The sequence below is a fragment of the Cololabis saira genome, chromosome 2 (assembly GCF_033807715.1).
Source record: "Cololabis saira isolate AMF1-May2022 chromosome 2, fColSai1.1, whole genome shotgun sequence".
Taxonomy (NCBI): Eukaryota; Metazoa; Chordata; class Actinopteri; order Beloniformes; family Belonidae; genus Cololabis; species Cololabis saira.
In genome coordinates this window covers 4,576,929-4,594,428 of record NC_084588.1, presented here as the reverse complement: position 1 = coordinate 4,594,428, position 17,500 = coordinate 4,576,929, and the positions used below count along the sequence as shown (strand labels likewise).

At 47.9% G+C, this 17,500-nt stretch overlaps 1 protein-coding gene across 1 annotated transcript in view; it reads left to right on the top strand.

Moving 5' to 3' along the window:
• Window positions 1-17,500, top strand: part of wdr59 (WD repeat domain 59) — a 37,610-nt gene that overhangs the window by 17,971 nt on the left and 2,139 nt on the right. The window contains exons 19-25 of the mRNA XM_061736370.1: window positions 11,974-12,107; window positions 14,165-14,246; window positions 15,326-15,438; window positions 15,571-15,709; window positions 16,777-16,858; window positions 16,934-17,054; window positions 17,136-17,278. Of these exons, the coding sequence (XP_061592354.1) occupies window positions 11,974-12,107; window positions 14,165-14,246; window positions 15,326-15,438; window positions 15,571-15,709; window positions 16,777-16,858; window positions 16,934-17,054; window positions 17,136-17,278 (814 nt within the window). The remainder of the gene's footprint in view (window positions 1-11,973; window positions 12,108-14,164; window positions 14,247-15,325; window positions 15,439-15,570; window positions 15,710-16,776; window positions 16,859-16,933; window positions 17,055-17,135; window positions 17,279-17,500) is intronic.

Sequence of the window (17,500 nt, the reverse complement as noted above, 5' to 3'; positions counted from 1 at the left end):
AACATGGGGCTTCCGGTTGGTGAGCAGATGGAGTAGACGTGTTTCGTGAGTGCTCCCGTAAATGCCAAACTTTTTAAACCACCAAGCCCTCAAACTTTCAAACTTTTTCCTTTAAAAGGGATTCCCTGTTGCTGTTTTTCTTTTTTTTTGTCTCGAACGAGCCCACTTACCTCCGAGATGGCTTCGAAGAGCGGCAAGTCGGGAAAAAAGGACGAGGCTGGCGCTGTCTTAACCCTGGCGGCCATTACCACGTTGCTGGAAGAACACCGCGCTGCCCTGGCCGCCGAGTTCAAAAATACTTTCAGTCAGCTCGACTCCAAACTCGACCAAACGCGGCTCGCGGTCGAGGACCATGGCCAACGGGTTTCGTCCCTTGAACTCGCCACAGAAGACCTCAGCCAGCGAGTTACGGACCTTGAAGGCATCTGCTCGACTCTACGGGATGATAATGCTCGGCTGAAGGCTAAGGTGGTGGATTTGGAAAGCCGAAGCAGAAGGCAGAACATCCGTATCCTGGGCTTACCGGAGTCGACCGAGGGCGGGTCTCCAACGGCTTTCTTCTCCAAGCTGCTGTGTGAGGTGTTCGGGAACGATACGCTGCCGTCACCGCCAGAGATAGACAGAGCGCACCGCTCGCTCGCCGCCAAGCCGGCCCCGGGACAGAGACCGCGTCCGGTCATCCTCCGCCTTCACCGGTACCAGACGAAAGATATCCTCATCAGGGAGGCGCGCCGGAGAGGAAAGGTGGAATATCGCGGCCACCCCATCCGGATAGTGGAGGATTACAGCCCCGAAGTTGCCAGCCAACGAGCGGAATACAGCGGAGTCATGTCGGAGCTCTACCAGCTGGGTCTGAGGCCGGCTCTGCTCTTCCCCGCCCGGCTCCGGCTCACGCTGTCCGGGGGGGCCAGGAAGTGGATCGGCTCCGTGGATGAGGCGCGCAAATTCATCACGAGTCGCAGCAAAGCTTCAAACCCGCCGTAACGGGACTGTTGGAGGCTGCCACGGCTCCGCCTGCAGCCCGGTGCGGCTCACTGACGCTCACGGACTGACTTTTTTTTTCTCTCTCTTTTTTTTTTACGTGAGTCACATTATTCCTGAGGGGAGGGTGAGTAACCCCGCGACAACCAGTATTTTCTCTGTTGTTAGTTGGACTGCCCCTTTGCAAATATTATTAATTTGCAGTTATTTTTGGCTATTTGAGGGAAGGGGAAAAATAAGTGGTGAAGAGGGAGAGGAAAAAAAAAAAAAAAAAAAAAAAAAAAAAAAAAAAAAAAAAAGCTTTTCCGATTTACCTATAAGTTTTGTAATAATTGTAAGCTGTTAACCTTACTTTTACGCTGCTTAAGTCGGACGTTTTATATTTTTGTACAAATATTTCTGGGCTCATATCGGGACTTCCAGGTCAAGATTTGAGAGGGTATTTCTTTTTTTTATTTATATCTACACGTTTTAAGGTGCTAATATGTATACACCCATGATACGGGAGCAAAAGCTATTAGTGTGTAGGATTGGAAGATGCGTTATTGCACTTTGTTTGTTTTAAAGAGCTTGCTGCTTTTTTTTTATTTTTCTATAGCAGCTGTCTTAGTTGGGGGGGGTGGGTCGGGGGGATATGTCACTGCCAGAAACTTTGCATTAACTCTTTTCAACTCATTACTTAATGTGGGTCACATTCAACCTCCTTTCCGTTTTCTTTTTTTCTGCCTAGGTCATTGTGCACACCTAATTTTTCTTCTTAGATATTATGAGTAGATACTTGAAGTTGGTGAGCTGGAATGTTAAGGGTCTGAATCACCCTGTTAAAAGGAAGAGGATCTTCTCACATCTAAAACACCTTAAAACAGAAATAGCCTTTCTACAAGAAACATATTCGCAGTTCTGATAATAGCCGCCTGTTCCCGAGGTGGTCAGGGCAGAGATTTCACTCCTCCTTTCAAGCTAAGGCCCGAGGAGTTTCAGTTCTGATCAGTCAGGATGTTTCATTTGAGCAGCACAATGTGATTTCTGACAAGTTTGGTCGCTACGTGATCGTTTCTGGGAAATTATTCAATACATTGGTCGTACTTGTGAACGTTTATGCCCCTAATTCAGATGATGCAGTCTTTTTTGAACGACTGTTTTCACTGCTCCCTGACCTTAATACATATTCTCTCATACTGGGTGGTGATTTTAATTGCTGGCTCGACCCAGTCCTAGACCGATCCTCTACCAACCCCGGCACAGCAAGTAAGTCAGCCCGTCTTATTCAGGCGTTCCTTTCTGACTACGGTGTTTGTGATGTGTGGCGTTCTTTACATCCATGTGACAGAGAATACTCCTTTTTCTCACAAGTGCACCACACATACTCGAGGATTGATTATTTTTTTATTGATAATCAACTGATTCCCCTGGTTCATTCCTGTGCTTATCAGAGCATTGTCATTTCCGACCACGCTCCTGTGGTTCTAACCATGTCCCTTCCTGACCTACCTCAGAGAGACAGACAGTGGCGATTCAATTCAACTCTGCTGTCGGACACAAATTTTGTTAAATCTATGGAAACGGAAATAGCCTTTTTCCTATCCACGAATATGACTCCAGGAATGTCTAGTCTAACTGTCTGGGACTCCCTCAAGGCTTATCTCCGGGGACAGATTATATCCTACACTGCTAGGGTGAGGCAAAAATCTTATAGGGAGCGATCAGACCTTGCCCGCCAAATCAAAGAGGTCGATGAAGAATATTCTCGGACTAAATCCCCAGATCTTTACAAAAAGCGGCTAGAACTTAAAACTAAATTTGACCTGCTTACCACTCACCCAATTGAACAGTCACTTCTGAAAAGTAAAACCAGGTTTTATGTTTATGGAGACAAATCTGACAAATTATTAGCCAACCAACTTAAAGGCTCTAAGGCTAAACAAAATATTTCTGAGATTCGATTACCAAATGGCCATGTAACTACAGACCACTTACTCATAAATGAAGCATTCAGGGACTTTTATACCCAGCTATACACCTCGGAATCTCAGACTGATCGAGATGAGATTGCGGACTTTTTAAATAGTCTTAGTATTCCCAGTCTTTCACCAGATCTAAGGAAGACATTAGAAGAACCGATATCCCTGATGGAAATTACTCGAGCCATTTCTTCACTGCAGTCGGGTAAATGTCCTGGCCCTGATGGCTTCCCGGCGGAATTTCTAAAGAAATTTTCTACTCTGCTTTCCCCACTGCTATCTACAGTTCTTTCAGAATCCTTCAGCCACGGTTCCCTCCCTCCTTCTTTTTCGGAGGCCTGCATCACCCTCATAGCTAAAAAAGGGAAGGATCCTACTGAATGCGCCTCCTACAGGCCCATCTCCCTATTAAACACAGATGCTAAAATCCTAGCTAAAGTCCTAGCCCATAGGCTGGAGAATGCCCTCCCCACAATTATATCTGAAGACCAAACTGGCTTCATTAAAGGTAGGCAGTCTTACTTCAACACAAGGCGACTGTTCAATATTATCTACTCTGCCTCTGAGGCTATCCCTGAATGCGTTGTCTCTCTGGATGCGGAGAAAGCATTTGATCGCGTTCAATGGGATTATCTCTTTGCTGTGCTGGACAGGTTTGGTTTTGGTCCGAACTTTGCTCTGTGGATTAAACTTCTCTATTTACACCCAACAGCCTCAATTCGTACTAACTCTCAACGGTCAAAACCATTTAATCTGCATCGTGGAACCCGTCAGGGGTGCCCCCTTAGTCCCATGCTTTTTGACATGGCTATCGAACCGCTTGCCACAGCGCTCCGATCTTGTGAGGATGTGTCCGGTATCTGGAGAGGTGGCAGGGAACATAAGGTCTCGCTTTATGCCGATGACCTCTTGCTTTTCATCTCTCACCCTCTGGCCTCATTACCCCCTGCGCTGTCACTTCTCAGTCAGTTTGGGAAACTCTCAGGCTATAAACTGAATCTCAGCAAAAGTGAGCTTTTCCCTACCAATCTCGAATCGCATGCTTTAGACCTTTCCAATTTTCCCTTTAAAATCGCAAATGACAAATTCTCCTATTTAGGCATATCTGTGACAAGGAAACACAAAGACCTGCTCCAAGTGAATCTTATCTCATTGTTAAATGAGACCAAACAAACCCTTACACAATGGTCACCCCTGTCAATGTCTCTTGTGGGTCGCATCAATTCAGTTAAAATGACCATTTTACCTAAATTTTTGTACCTTTTCCAGACCTTACCACTCTTTATTCCTGGTTCTTTTTTTCAGTCCCTTGACTCAGTTATATCTACATACCTATGGCGGGGTAAACGGCCACGTTTGAACAAAACTCACCTTCAAAAAATTAAGTCTGCAGGTGGTCTGGCCCTCCCAAACTTTCGTTACTACTATTGGGCTGCTAACCTGCGCTGCCTTGCATTCTGGTCCTTCTACTGCGACGGCGCTGACCGCCCTGACTGGGTGGCGATGGAGTTACATCCAACTGATGACCTGTCAATTCCTGCCCTACTCGGCTCCTCACTTCCACTTCCTTCACTTAAATCAATCAAAAACCCAGTGGTTAAACATTCTCTTAGAATTTGGGCCCAATTTAGGAAGTTTTTTGGTTTTCACAGCTTCTCTCTTCTTAGCCCCATTGCATCAAATCACTCTTTCAAACCATCCCTTCAGGACCCCACCTTCCAGGAATGGCACAGGAGGGGTATGATTCGTTTTAGCGATATGTTCATAGACGGCACCGTGGCATCTTTTGAGCAGTTAAGTAGTAAATTCAGCCTTCCAAAATCACATTTCTTTAGGTATCTTCAGGCTAGACATTTTGTTCTTTCCCAGACACCCAGCCCTGGTGCATCGATAGGCTCGACCACAGTTGACAAAGTTCTTGCCACAGACCCATTCAAAAAGGGGCTCATTTCGTCTTTCTATGACATGTTGCTGGATCTTAGGAGTGCCCCTACAGATAAACTCAAAGCAGCATGGGAGCAGGACTTAGGGCTTCCCTTATCAGAGGATACCTGGGAGTCCATACTCAAACTGGTTAATACAACCTCCCTGTGCGCACGTCACTGCTTAATTCAGTTTAAAGTGGTACACAGGGCTCATATTTCAAAAGCAAAGTTATCCTCCATGTACCCAGATATTAGTCCATACTGTGTAAGATGTAAGGTAGCAGAAGCCTCTCTCATCCACATGTACTGGTCCTGCCCATGTCTAAATAAGTACTGGATGGAAGTATTTCATACTCTCTCTCTGGTGCTTAAAATCAGATTAGAACCAAACCCACTGACTGCCCTGTTTGGGGTCATGGAGGGAGGAAGGAAGTTAACCACTGCACAGGGGCACACTTTGTCTTTTGCCTCCCTTTTGGCTCGTCGGGCAATTCTGTTCAGGTGGAAGGATCCCTTCCCTCCTACTCGTGCACAATGGCTGGAAGACATCATGTCCTGCTTAAAACTGGAGAAAATTAGATACTCGCTTCAGAAATCAAATAAGTTCCAGAAAGTGTGGGGACCTTTTCTAGAAGCATTCCAGACCCTGTGAACTATACTTCATATTTCTTTTGTATTCCTAGTGCAGGCTTTTGATGATAGAGTGACCTCATATTGTGATTAGTTATCTGGCAGTGACAGGGGAGGGATTAGTTTGGTCTGTAGTTTGTTTTTGTTACTATTTTATATTTTTTCATACTGTTTAATTGTTTTTTATATTTTGTACACTGGTGTATGCTATGATTAACATGCCCATGCCTACTCAAAATATTTGTAATCGACATGCAGCATTTCACCTTTTTTTTACTCTGTGAAAATTCCAATAAAAAGATCTTGAATTAAAAAAAAGTGGAAAACATGAGGGTTATATATATATATATATATATATATATATATATATATATATATATATATATATATATATATATATATATATATTATTATCAGTGTCGGCGGCCGGTCCGCGGCTCTGTCTCTCCGGGCAGGCTGGCCCCTCGCCGGGTGGGGGTCGTTGGCCTGGAGTGTGAGGGCCTCCTGGCCATGTGTCCGGCCCGGACCGGGCCGGGCCTGGGTCGCGGATCCCTGGCTGCAGCTTCCCGTGCCGTGGGGGCCTCGCTGGCGGTGGGTTTCCCCCCGCCCTCTTCTCCCCTCTATGGGGTTGCTGGTGGCCTGGGTTCCGTGTTCTTCCTTGTCAACCTGTTGGTCTCGCGGGTGGCAGGGTTGCTCCCCCGCCTCCCCCACTATAGATACACTTCAGGTGGAGCTTTGATAGGATTTTTACACACACACACACACACACACACACACACACACACACACACACACACACACACACACACACACACACACACACACACACACACACACACACACACACACACACACACACTCATACCTACACACATACATAGCCACATAGACATATACGCACACACACACACACACACACACACACACACACACACACACACACACACACACACACACACACACATATACATATATTCATACATGCACACTTACACACACATAGCCACACATATACATACACATAGCCACATAGACATATACACACACACACACACACACACACACACACACACAATCACGCACACACACATATACATATATTCATACATACACACAAACACACACATAGCCACACATATACATACACACACACACACACACACTTAGCCACACATACATATACACGCTCTCACACACACACACACACACACACACACACACACACACACATACAGCCACTCAGACATATACATATACACACACACATACACACACATAGCCACACATACACAGCCACACAAACATATACATACACACACGAACACACACACACACACACACACACACACACACACACAATCACGCACACACACACACACACACACACACACACACACACACACACACACACATATACATATATTCATACATGCACACTTACACACATAGCCACACATATACATACACACACACACACACACACTTAGCCACACATACATATACACGCTCACACACACACATACAGCCACTCAGACATATACATATATACACACACACATAGCCACACATACACAGCCACACAAACATATACATACACACACGAACACACACACACACACACACACACACACACACACATAGCCACACACACACATACACAGCCACACAAACATATACATACACACACAAACACACACACACACACACACACACACACATACATACACACACACACGCGCACACACACACACACATAGACATACACACTGGCCTGTTCACCTGCATGCTTGCTCTGTAGTTTTTGGAGTTAGTTAGCGGTAGCTTAGCTCAGACTGTGATCAGATCTCCAGATTTGGGTCGATTGCTGCTCGTGTTTTGGTCGGCTCCGTGTCGGTTTTGTGTTTCGTTTGTGGTTTTTGTTGCAGATTTACAGTGCTTGACGTGTGTCTCCGTGTGTTCCTGCTTCCTGGATTGGCAGTGTATGTCACTCCCCCCACAAAAAAGAAAGGATTAAGAGAGGGGGTACACACTTTTGTGTACTTGTGTTCTTGTGTGTACTCGTATTTTTGTGTGTACCTGTGCGTACTGGTGTTCTTGTCTGTACTGGTTTTTATTGTGTGTACTTGTGTGTATTCGTGTTGTTGTGTGTACGTGTGTTTTCTTGTGTGTACTCATGTGTGTACTTGTGTTCTTGTGTGTACTCGTGTGTTCTTGTGTGTACCTGTGTTTTGTGTGTACCCGTATGTATTTGTGTGTACTTGTGTTTAATCGTGTTCTTGTGTTTACTCGTGTTCTTGTGTGTACCGGTGTGTATTTGTGTTCTTGTGTGTACTCGTGTACTTGTGTGTACTCGTGTGTACTTGTGTTCACTCGTTGTGCTTCTAGTGGAGACTTGAGACAGCCAAGTATCCCATAATGCAAGAATATTAAGACTTTACATTTGTCGTAAAGTTATAAAGATAGTCTATTTTACAGTCTTTTTTAAAATGGAGGGTTTTTTTTACAATTTTGATGGAGATACAAAAGCGTCAAATCCACTAAGAACACATCGTGTGAAGTAAAGGTTTTAAAAACTAGCGGTTATAAAAAGTGTCATTTACGGTCCATTCTCAGTGGCTTTAGTGTTTCGGGTGTTTATTTTTGGAACCAATTAAAGTGTAGACATTACAGCTGTGATGTCATCAGGACCAAGTGCGCCGCTGCTCCGGCTGCAAGCACACTGGTCCGGAAGTGACAAACGCTCCTGCACTGTTGTCAGAGGGTCTTGGGGTCCGGGGTCATGTGACGGTGCTGTTGAGCGCTGCAGGACGTCTTGTCTTCCACCTCTGCTGATTGGCTTCTGTTTTTCTTTTGTTGTTCCTTTTTTTTTTTTTTTTCTGTGTTGTTTTTCTCTTTGACCAATCACTGGCCCCTCCTCCCCTTCCGTGGGCCTCACTTTCTCCGCCACTCTTCTCTAATCAGAAGCTCCCAATCTGCACCTCCCGCCGCTGGTCTGTCCAAACCCTCCGTGATTGGCCGGTACTGAGCTTCATCCCTCTGTCCCCCTTTGCCCTGACCTAGCGCTGCTAACATTGCTTCTGTTCTGCATGTCGCTGATTCGCTGCTGCCACGTCCACTAACGGAGCGACAGTCGCTGCTCTGACGACACACTGTTCGGACCATCGCTGCTTTTTTTTACGACAAAAGTTGGGAATCTTGAAAGGACATTTGGAAAAGGATGCTCTGGGTGGGAGAGAATGTGTTCCACTGAAAATGGATGCTAAGATAGGGACGCTTTGGATTGGACCCTCTGAATGGGGACGGTCAGAATAGGAGGCCCTGGACAATACACAGAATTGGACGATTAGTTTAGGACACTTCGGACAGTGACACTACAGATGCTCAGGATGGACATTCTGATGAATGTGAAGAAAACTGACACGCTGGACGGATCGCTAAGATTTTATACTCGGGGCAGGGCCATTTAGCAGCTTTAGGGACAATCCCAATACACCCCCTACTCTCTACCACTAGCCCTAAAAATGAAGCCACAGGCGTAGGGCCCTTGTAATGTTCCCTAGGGATTGGGACACCACTTGCTACGTCACTGCGTGGTTTACGTTCGGGTACGTAAGCGACTGCGTAGTTACGTTTGCACATACGTCACACACCACATATTAGGAAGCCGAGAGCTAAAAGCTGTTTTAATTTCCACTGTAGCGCTGTTAATATGCCACTTTATTACGTTTTAATATTTTTTCAGGCGTTAAAGTAACTGTTAAGATCCCCAACCTGGGCTCAGTTTATCCAAATAACGCCTGTTAAGAAATTTGATCCGAAGTTTTTCGGGGATGAGAGGATCGCCTGCGATTTATGGTTCCGCGTTAAATCGACGCAGAGCCTACGGCGTAGGGTACGGCGTAGGGTACGGCGAAATTTGCTCCGATGTTTTCGGGATGAGAAGAGCCAGCGGGTCGGGAGCTGATTTATGGTTCCGCGTTAAATCGACGCAGAGCCTACAGCATAGGTTATGCGGCGACGCGCATCGCCGCATAACCTATGCGGTAGGCTCTGCGTTGGTGTAATGCAGAACCATAAATCAGCCTTTATTCTGGCGAGATCTGAAGATACAACGCATCAACGACCAAGCGAGTGATTATGTACATTCACTGACTGAATAATATGAAAATAAAATAGATATTTCTCGCTAGAAATATAATCAAAACGCATTTTTATGCAGAAACTAAATCAAAATATTGATTTTATTCACTAATAATTAGAAATGTCTGCCATGTTTTTTTGTTTGATTGAGTCTGCAAATGATGACGCAAAGCATTCTGGGAAATTTCTCTAGCCCTCGGTCGGCGAGTCAGTATCAGAAATCCCTCCCTGTGAAGGGTTAGATTCATACACACTAGCCCTCGTTATGTCCACTAGCCCTACGTGCAAAGAGGAATTGGGACACCACTACCCTCACGGGAACGTGCAAAATTTAGGGGTAGGGATGTGTGGCAGGGTGCGTGCCACGGGGGCCCGCCCGAAGGATGGAGAGACACGAAGCTTGTGCAGACCCTTTATTTAGTTACACAAAACACCCCAACACAGTGCAGAAGCACACCGCATGACAGCAGCTCCTCCGACCCTTTTCTGCTTTCCAGCTCTGCGTTATAAAGGCAGGCCGGGTGGAGGCGTGGCAGCCACTCAGGTGGATGGGACACAGGTGCGTGTCCCGTCAACCTCTCCACCCGGCCACACACCCCCAACGCCAATCTCGAGCCGGGGTCCGTCCGGAACGAGCCTACTCCCCCCCCCCCCCCTCGGAGCGGGAGAGGAAGCCCGGAACCCTCCGGGCCTTCCTGGTCGGGGGGTCGTCCCCGGCGTCGGCCTGACCAGCGCAACGGTCGGGGGGGTCGCCCCCGGCGTCGGCCCGCCCGCCGTGGAAGACGCTCTCGGGGCCGGGCCCATGGTGGCCTCGGGCCACACGGTGCGTCCACGACCGCGTCCTTCACGGCGCAGCCCCGTCCTGGAGCTGGTGCGTCCCGGACCACGCCCTCCTTGGTGACGCAGCCCTGCGCCGGCTGCTGGTCCGCCTCCAGGACCGCCACTTCCCCCACACCTTGCTCTGGCCGCAGGTCCGGCCCCGTCTCCGGGGGACCCGCCGTCGCTGGCGGCTGCACCTCCGCAGCCGCCTCCCCAGCCAACTCCGCCTCCCCCTCCGTCTCCACCGCTGACTCCATTCCAGGAGCCGTCGTCTGGTGGCCCGCAGCTTCTGCCTCGCGGCCCCTAAGCTCCGCCACCAGCGCTGCCGCGGCGAACCTCAGACGGGGTGCAGGGATGGGTCGCTCCGTCGGTCCCGCCGTCTCGGGAGCCGTCGCCTGTCGGCCCGCAGCTCCTGCCTCCCGGCCGCTGAGCTGCGGCGCTGGCATCTCCTCCTGCGCTGCTGGCGCCGGGGTGGGTCTCCCCGCGGCCATGAGCGCCTCCATCGCGGCCAGCTGCCGCTCTCCCTGGTCGCGGAACATGGCCGTCATGCCCGCCATGGCCTGGGCGAGCGCGTCCAGGGCCCGCTCCATGCCTCTCTCGCCCACCTTCGAAGGCCCCACGTTGGGTGCCAGATGTGGCAGGGTGCGTGCCACGGGGGCCCGCCCGAAGGATGGAGAGACACGAAGCTTGTGCAGACCCTTTATTTAGTTACACAAAACACCCCAACACAGTGCAGAAGCACACCGCATGACAGCAGCTCCTCCGACCCTTTTCTGCTTTCCAGCTCTGCGTTATAAAGGCAGGCCGGGTGGAGGCGTGGCAGCCACTCAGGTGGATGGGACACAGGTGCGTGTCCCGTCAACCTCTCCACCCGGCCACAGGATGAAAAGTAGGACTAGAAACTGGGCCTAAGAGTGCTCAACTGCTGTCCCTCTGGTGGTTCCAACAGAAAGGGGTCAGAACCAGTACAGCAGCCTATTTTGATATGGTTCCCAAACTTTGACCCTGGAAACACAGAGAAGTGGGAACCGTAGCATTCTGAAGGGCCGTGACCCGCACCGCTCTGTACCGGTGGTTAGATTCCCGCCAGAATGAGAAGGGAGGGAAGACGATGGTCGTCAGGGCAGCCTCTGAAGAATACTTGAGTGTCGTCAGCGTACATCTCGACCGGCACCTGTGCTGCTATCAAAAACTCTAACTGCTGCCTGACGTCTCAGCTTCTAACGTCCACTAACCCCAGCAGACGAGTTCAGGACTTAATTCATGTGTTAATTCAGCTTGTTAATGAAGGATCTGCTGGCAACGCGAGACGACAGATCAGATGGAGCCCTGAGTCCTGGGGAGGTTGGGGAGCGGCCGACGCTCGCCAAAGCGCCTCTTCCTCAGGACGTCAGAATGTTTTCTACCTGAAACACGTCGACTCACGCTGTGAACAGACTCTGCAGTCGTCGGGCCACGTTTAATCAGGTTGGCCGGCGGTCTCTATCTGTCCCCTTGTCTGTCTGTTTGTCTGTCAGAAATCGCGGCGCTTCAAGACGAAGCGGGAGGGCGTGGACTACAGCAGCCGTCCAATCAAACTGGCCGGGAAGGTGATCATCCAGGAGATCTCCTGTCTGCTGCCGGTGCACAAGAGTCTGGGAGAGAGCTACATGTGAGAAGACGCTGAACACAGACACAAACATGACCCAGAGACGTGTCACCCCGCCCTGAGACGTCACCGGAGCTTTCAAACAAATGTCCTTTACGAGACAAATAAGAGACAGGCCGGGTCGTAAATAGAGGTCTTGTGACACTGGCTGGGGCTAAATATCACATCCCCACCAGTGTTGTGACTAAGGCGTTATTTAGTAACTTGTTACAGTAATACCGTTAGTTTTGCAGTAACTAAGGGTGCTTTCATACCTGTACCGTTTCAAGCAGTTGTTCCGATACAGGGAACGCTTCCCCCTCAAGATCGGAACGTTTTGGTATATGTGAACACAGCAATCGCGCTCTGAAACGGTACAAAACAAGCGTTCCGAGATCGCCTAGGAGAGGTGGTCTCGGCCCGATTCCAATCGAGACCTGAAACGTTCATTTTTTTATTTGGCGTGATAATCCACACAGCAACCGAGACAACTCCATTCATTCATTGTGTGTGTGCTGCCGCGGCGCAAGGAGAGGAGTCGGTCCAGCTTCCACCAACTCCTCTCCTATTGGACGCGCGAGATGTCTTCCCAGCACCGCACAAATTAAACTTTGTTTGAAATTAAACAATGTTCAATTCGGGCAGGGTTTGCGCAGCCCAAACCCGGCTGCAGCAGGCGGCCTCTCGTCTGCTGCCGGGCTCCGCTCTGCGCCGAGCGCACATAAATGAATGGGTAAAGCCTGATTTATGGTTCCGCGTTAAATCGACGCAGAGCCTGCGCCGTACTCTATGCCGTAGGCTTTGCGTTGGTGTAACGCGGAACCATAAATCAGCCAAAGCCAATGGCTGCTGTCTGCGCTGTTCAGCCCCTGAATCGGAACAAAACAAACGGGCCACAGGTGTGAAAGCACCCTAATACTCATTACTTTTTAAATTCAGTAACGCAGTTACAGTTACCAAACGGTGCGTTACTCCGTTATTTCTGGCTACAGTGAAGCTTTTTTTCCCTGCACGCGGAGACCAGAGGAAACGTAGTGGGCGAGTGTGTGTGCTTTCAAAAACATGAGCGGTCATGGCCAAGAGAGCAAGGCAAGTTTCGCAACGTGGAGATATTGGCCCGGTTTCCCAGATCAGTTAAGTAGTTCTTAACAGCGAAAGACTTCTTTCACAGGCTCCTTAAAATGGTTTAAAAGAAGTCTTTCGCTGTTAAGAACTACTTAACTGATCTGGGAAACCGGGCCATTGTCATTACAGTAATCCCTGGTTTTTCGTGTGTTGTTTCCAGAGAAGAAAATAGTTATGGGTCGTTGTTGTCACTCTTTTTTCTTCTGGGCAAAAAGATTCTTATAAACCGACACCATGGATTATATCTGAGACTGTAATGAACGATTCATCAAAAGTCCCGTTCTTGAGCTGCTGCTGAAGCTCATTGGCCGTTCTCAGCTTGTTGCTAAGCAACCAACGTTATTGATACAGGAAGTGAAGAAGCGGGGAGACTGTTTAGCCAATCAGAATGAAGAACACGATGCTCAATGCAAATCCATACAGTACCTGCTGAAATGAAGGTTAGAGGGGATTAATGGGAGCTAAAATGGGATTTAAAATAATGTTTTTATTTAAAGTAACTAAATAGTTACTTTTCATAGTAACGCATTACTTTTTGGTCTAAGTAACTGAGTTACTAACTGAGTTACTTTTTAATGAAGTAACTAATAACGGTAACTAATTACTATTTTTCAGTAACTAGCACAACACTGCTCAAACTACAGACCTGCCCTCGCAGGTCCGGATCCAGACCCCACGGCATCTTGCCTTCAGTCAGAACTCAGGGTGCACGTAAGAATACAATCCTCCACAATAAATCTGCTTTTTCAATACATTGTATGTGTGTGTGTGTGTGTGTATGTGTGTGTGTGTGTGTGTGTGTGTGTGTGTGTGTGTGTGTGTGTGTGTGTGTGTGTGTGTGTGTGTGTGTGTGTGTGTGTGTGTGTGTGTGTGTGTGTGTGTGTGTGTGTGTGTGTGTGTGTGTGTGTGTGTGTGTGTGTGTGTGTGTGTGCGTGTGTGTGCGTGTGTGTGTTCAGTCTGAATGTGAATGACATCCAGGAAACGTGTCAGAAGAACGCTGCAGTGGCGCTGGCAGTCGGACGCAGAGACGTGGCGAAGGTGAACACAGCTCCCTACACTCATGACTTTAAAGCACCTTAATTTCACAAGAACCAGGCGTGTCCTGCGACACTGACTACGTTTACATGCAGTCAAAATTAGGGTTAAGGTCAATATTCTGGTTACTGAATCATTGGGAATAATGTGTTTCCATGCGTGAGCAAACAGGGTTATCCCTGTTTACATGCTCATTAATCATTTGGGATATCTGGATCAAACCAGCGGGGTATGTGGCTCAGTTGGTAGAGCGTTCACCATGAACCTGAAGGTCAATGGTTCGAGTCCTAGTTCCTCCTGTGTCCACCAAAGTGTCCTTGGGTGCTTTGGGGCTGTAGGAGTACAGCTGGAAAGCGCTATATAAGTGTAAGCCATTTACCCTTTAAACCAGCGACGCACGGAGAACGTCATGACGCAATTCCCGTCATTTCTGTTTCCTCTTCCTGTATCCAAATCCAAAACAACAACAATAACAGCAGCACGGAGGATAATGAACAGCCCAGTAGAAGTCATCTTTTCCAGCGTCTTCCAGCGGAGCTTGATCTGGTCTGGCGTTCCTACAAATCCTGCTTCACGTAACTTTTGGCTCACCTTTTTGTAAATCTGGCTATCCCGGTACTTTCTACCGTCTACAAATGACAAAATGTTCATATCTTTCATTACTTTTATGAAGTGATTAGTCTCCTCCTCACTCCAAAAGTGTGTGTTTTGCATTTCGCCATGTTCGCCAAGAACAAATTCCTGTTCCTTTTGATGGGGATATCCCGTTAGGCAATACATGAACAAATATTCGGGTTAGAAAAGCAGTAACCCAGGGGTCATTTTCGGGTTCTTAAAAACCGGAATATGAGCAAATTCGGGTTATTCAAAGGGGTTATTGGTGTTTACATTGCCGTGCAAAATCGGGTTATTGCTAATATTCCGGTTAGAAAAGGGTTATTGATGCATGGAAACGTAGTCACTGATCCAAGCATGAGCCAAGCGGTGGATCTGTACACGCTGCAGTCGTGCAGATGTGTTTTAAAGAATGTCTTCAGACAAAATAAGAGTGTTTCCAGGCCTGATCTTCTGTCCGTCTGCAGGTCTGGGCTCTGGCGGCAGCAGCCACCAGTCAGGACCTGAGTCCAGATTCTGACCCGGACACGGAGACTCCCTGGGCCCGACACCCGTTTGGACGCCGCCTGCTGGAAACTCTGTGAGTCCTCAGTTAGGGTTCAGCAGGGCGAGGAGCCTGAGCTGCTGCTGTAGACGGGTTTCAGTCCATTTGGATGGAACTCCCTCAGGTTGTGTTAACATGGAGCTCTGCGTTGGCGTGTCCCCCCTCCAGTTTGGATCACTACAGTCAGATGAGCGACATCCAGACTCTGGCCATGCTGTGCAGCGTCTTCAAGGCCCAGGCTCTGCCTGCAGACTCCTCCTCGCTGTACGGACATCACTCCTCACGCCTCAATCCTCATCACAGATATGTGAGTCTGGTGGAGTCTCCGGCTATGAATCCTGATTTCTGTGAAAGGAAGAACATTCTGGTTATTTGAAGTTTGATAGACCAATCACAATCGTCAGGGGATAAAGGGCTAAGACAGCAGGCAGAGCTGCGGTCTGAAGCTGCATCTGAAATTCCATGCTTCCACCCTAATGAGTAGCACACTGCAAAAACTCAAAATCTTACCAGGAATATTTCTATTTCTATCTTATTTCTAGTTAAAATGTCTCATTTTTAGTCAAAAAATCTCATTACACTTAAAACAAGAGTCATCACCAGAAAAATAACTTGTTGTTGTTGTTTTCACCTGTTTGAAGTAAATTTTCACTTGAAATAAGTAGAAAAATCTGCCAGTGGAACAAGATATGCTAATGCTAATGCTTCTATAACCGTTAAATCTGCTAAATCTGCTAAAGCTTCTTAAACCATTAAATCGGTTAAATCAGGGGTCGGCAACCCAAAATGTTGAAAGAGCCGTATTGGACCAAAAACACAAAAAACAAATATATCTGGAGCCGCAAAAAATGAAAAGTTTTGTATAAGCCTTAGAATGAAGGCAAATGGCGAAATGTCGAGAAAAAAGTCGAAATGTTGAGAAAAAAGTCGAAATGTCGAGAAAAAAGTCAAAACTTCGAGAAAAAAGTCAAAATTTGAGAAAAAGTCAAAATTTTGAGAAAAAAGTCGAAATGTTGAGATTAATGTTGAAGTACAATTTCGAGAAAAAAGTCGAAATGTCGAGAAAAGAAGTCGAAATGTCAAGAAAAAAGTCGGAAAAAGGGAAAAAAAGAAAAATGAAGAAAAAAAGAGAAAAAAAGGAAGAAAAAAATGGTCAAACATTTTTAAAAAAGCTCCAGGGAGCCACTAGGGCAGCGCTAAAGAGCCGCGGGTTGCCGACCCCTGGGCTAAATCTTCTAAAACTGTTAAAACTGCAAATACTGCTAAATCTTCTAAAACCATTAATCTGCTAAAGCTTCTAAAACTGTTAAATCTGCTAAATGTGCTAAAGCTGGATGGTAACAGGAAGTGATGTCATGTGTGTTTGGGTCCCAGCCCAGCTACACCTCCAGCTCGGTGACGTCGGGCTCGTATTCCAGCATGTCAGACTCCATCAGCACCAGCACCTGGACCACAGGTGAGGCTCCGCACACTCGCCCCTGCTCCTTCCTCTCCTTTCCTCTCGTCACCTCGTCTCTCTTCTCGTCTTCAGTCAGAGACTCAGAGCACGCCAACCCCTGGGGCGAGTCCTCGCCGGACGACTATCGCTACGGCAGCCAGGGCTACACCGATCCCCGGGAGCGTGAGCGAGAGCAGCACGACATGAACAAGAGGTGAAGGGACTCCGTCTTCTGCTCACACAGGTGATGGTGTGTGCCGATGTCACTCTGATGTCACTTCCTGTCCCCCCCCAGGCTGCTGGATCCGGCCAACACGGTGCAGTTCGACGACTTTAAGAAGTGTTACGGGGAGATCTTGTACCGCTGGGGTCTGCGTGACAAACGAGCCGATGTGTTGAAGTTTGCGTCCTGCCCCCCTGAACCCCACAAAGGCATCGGTACGTTTCCTGCCTGTGGCCCGGCCCACGCTGATGCCTCCATAGTAGCAGTAGCAGAAGTACTAGCAGTAGTGGTAGTGGTAGTGGTAGTAGTAGCAGTAGCAGTAGTAGTAGTAGTAGCAGTAATAGTAGTGGTAGTAGCAGCAGTAGTAGTAGCAGTAGTAGTAGCAGTAGTAGCAGTAGCAGTAGTAGCAATAGCAGTAGTAGTAGTAGTAGTATTAG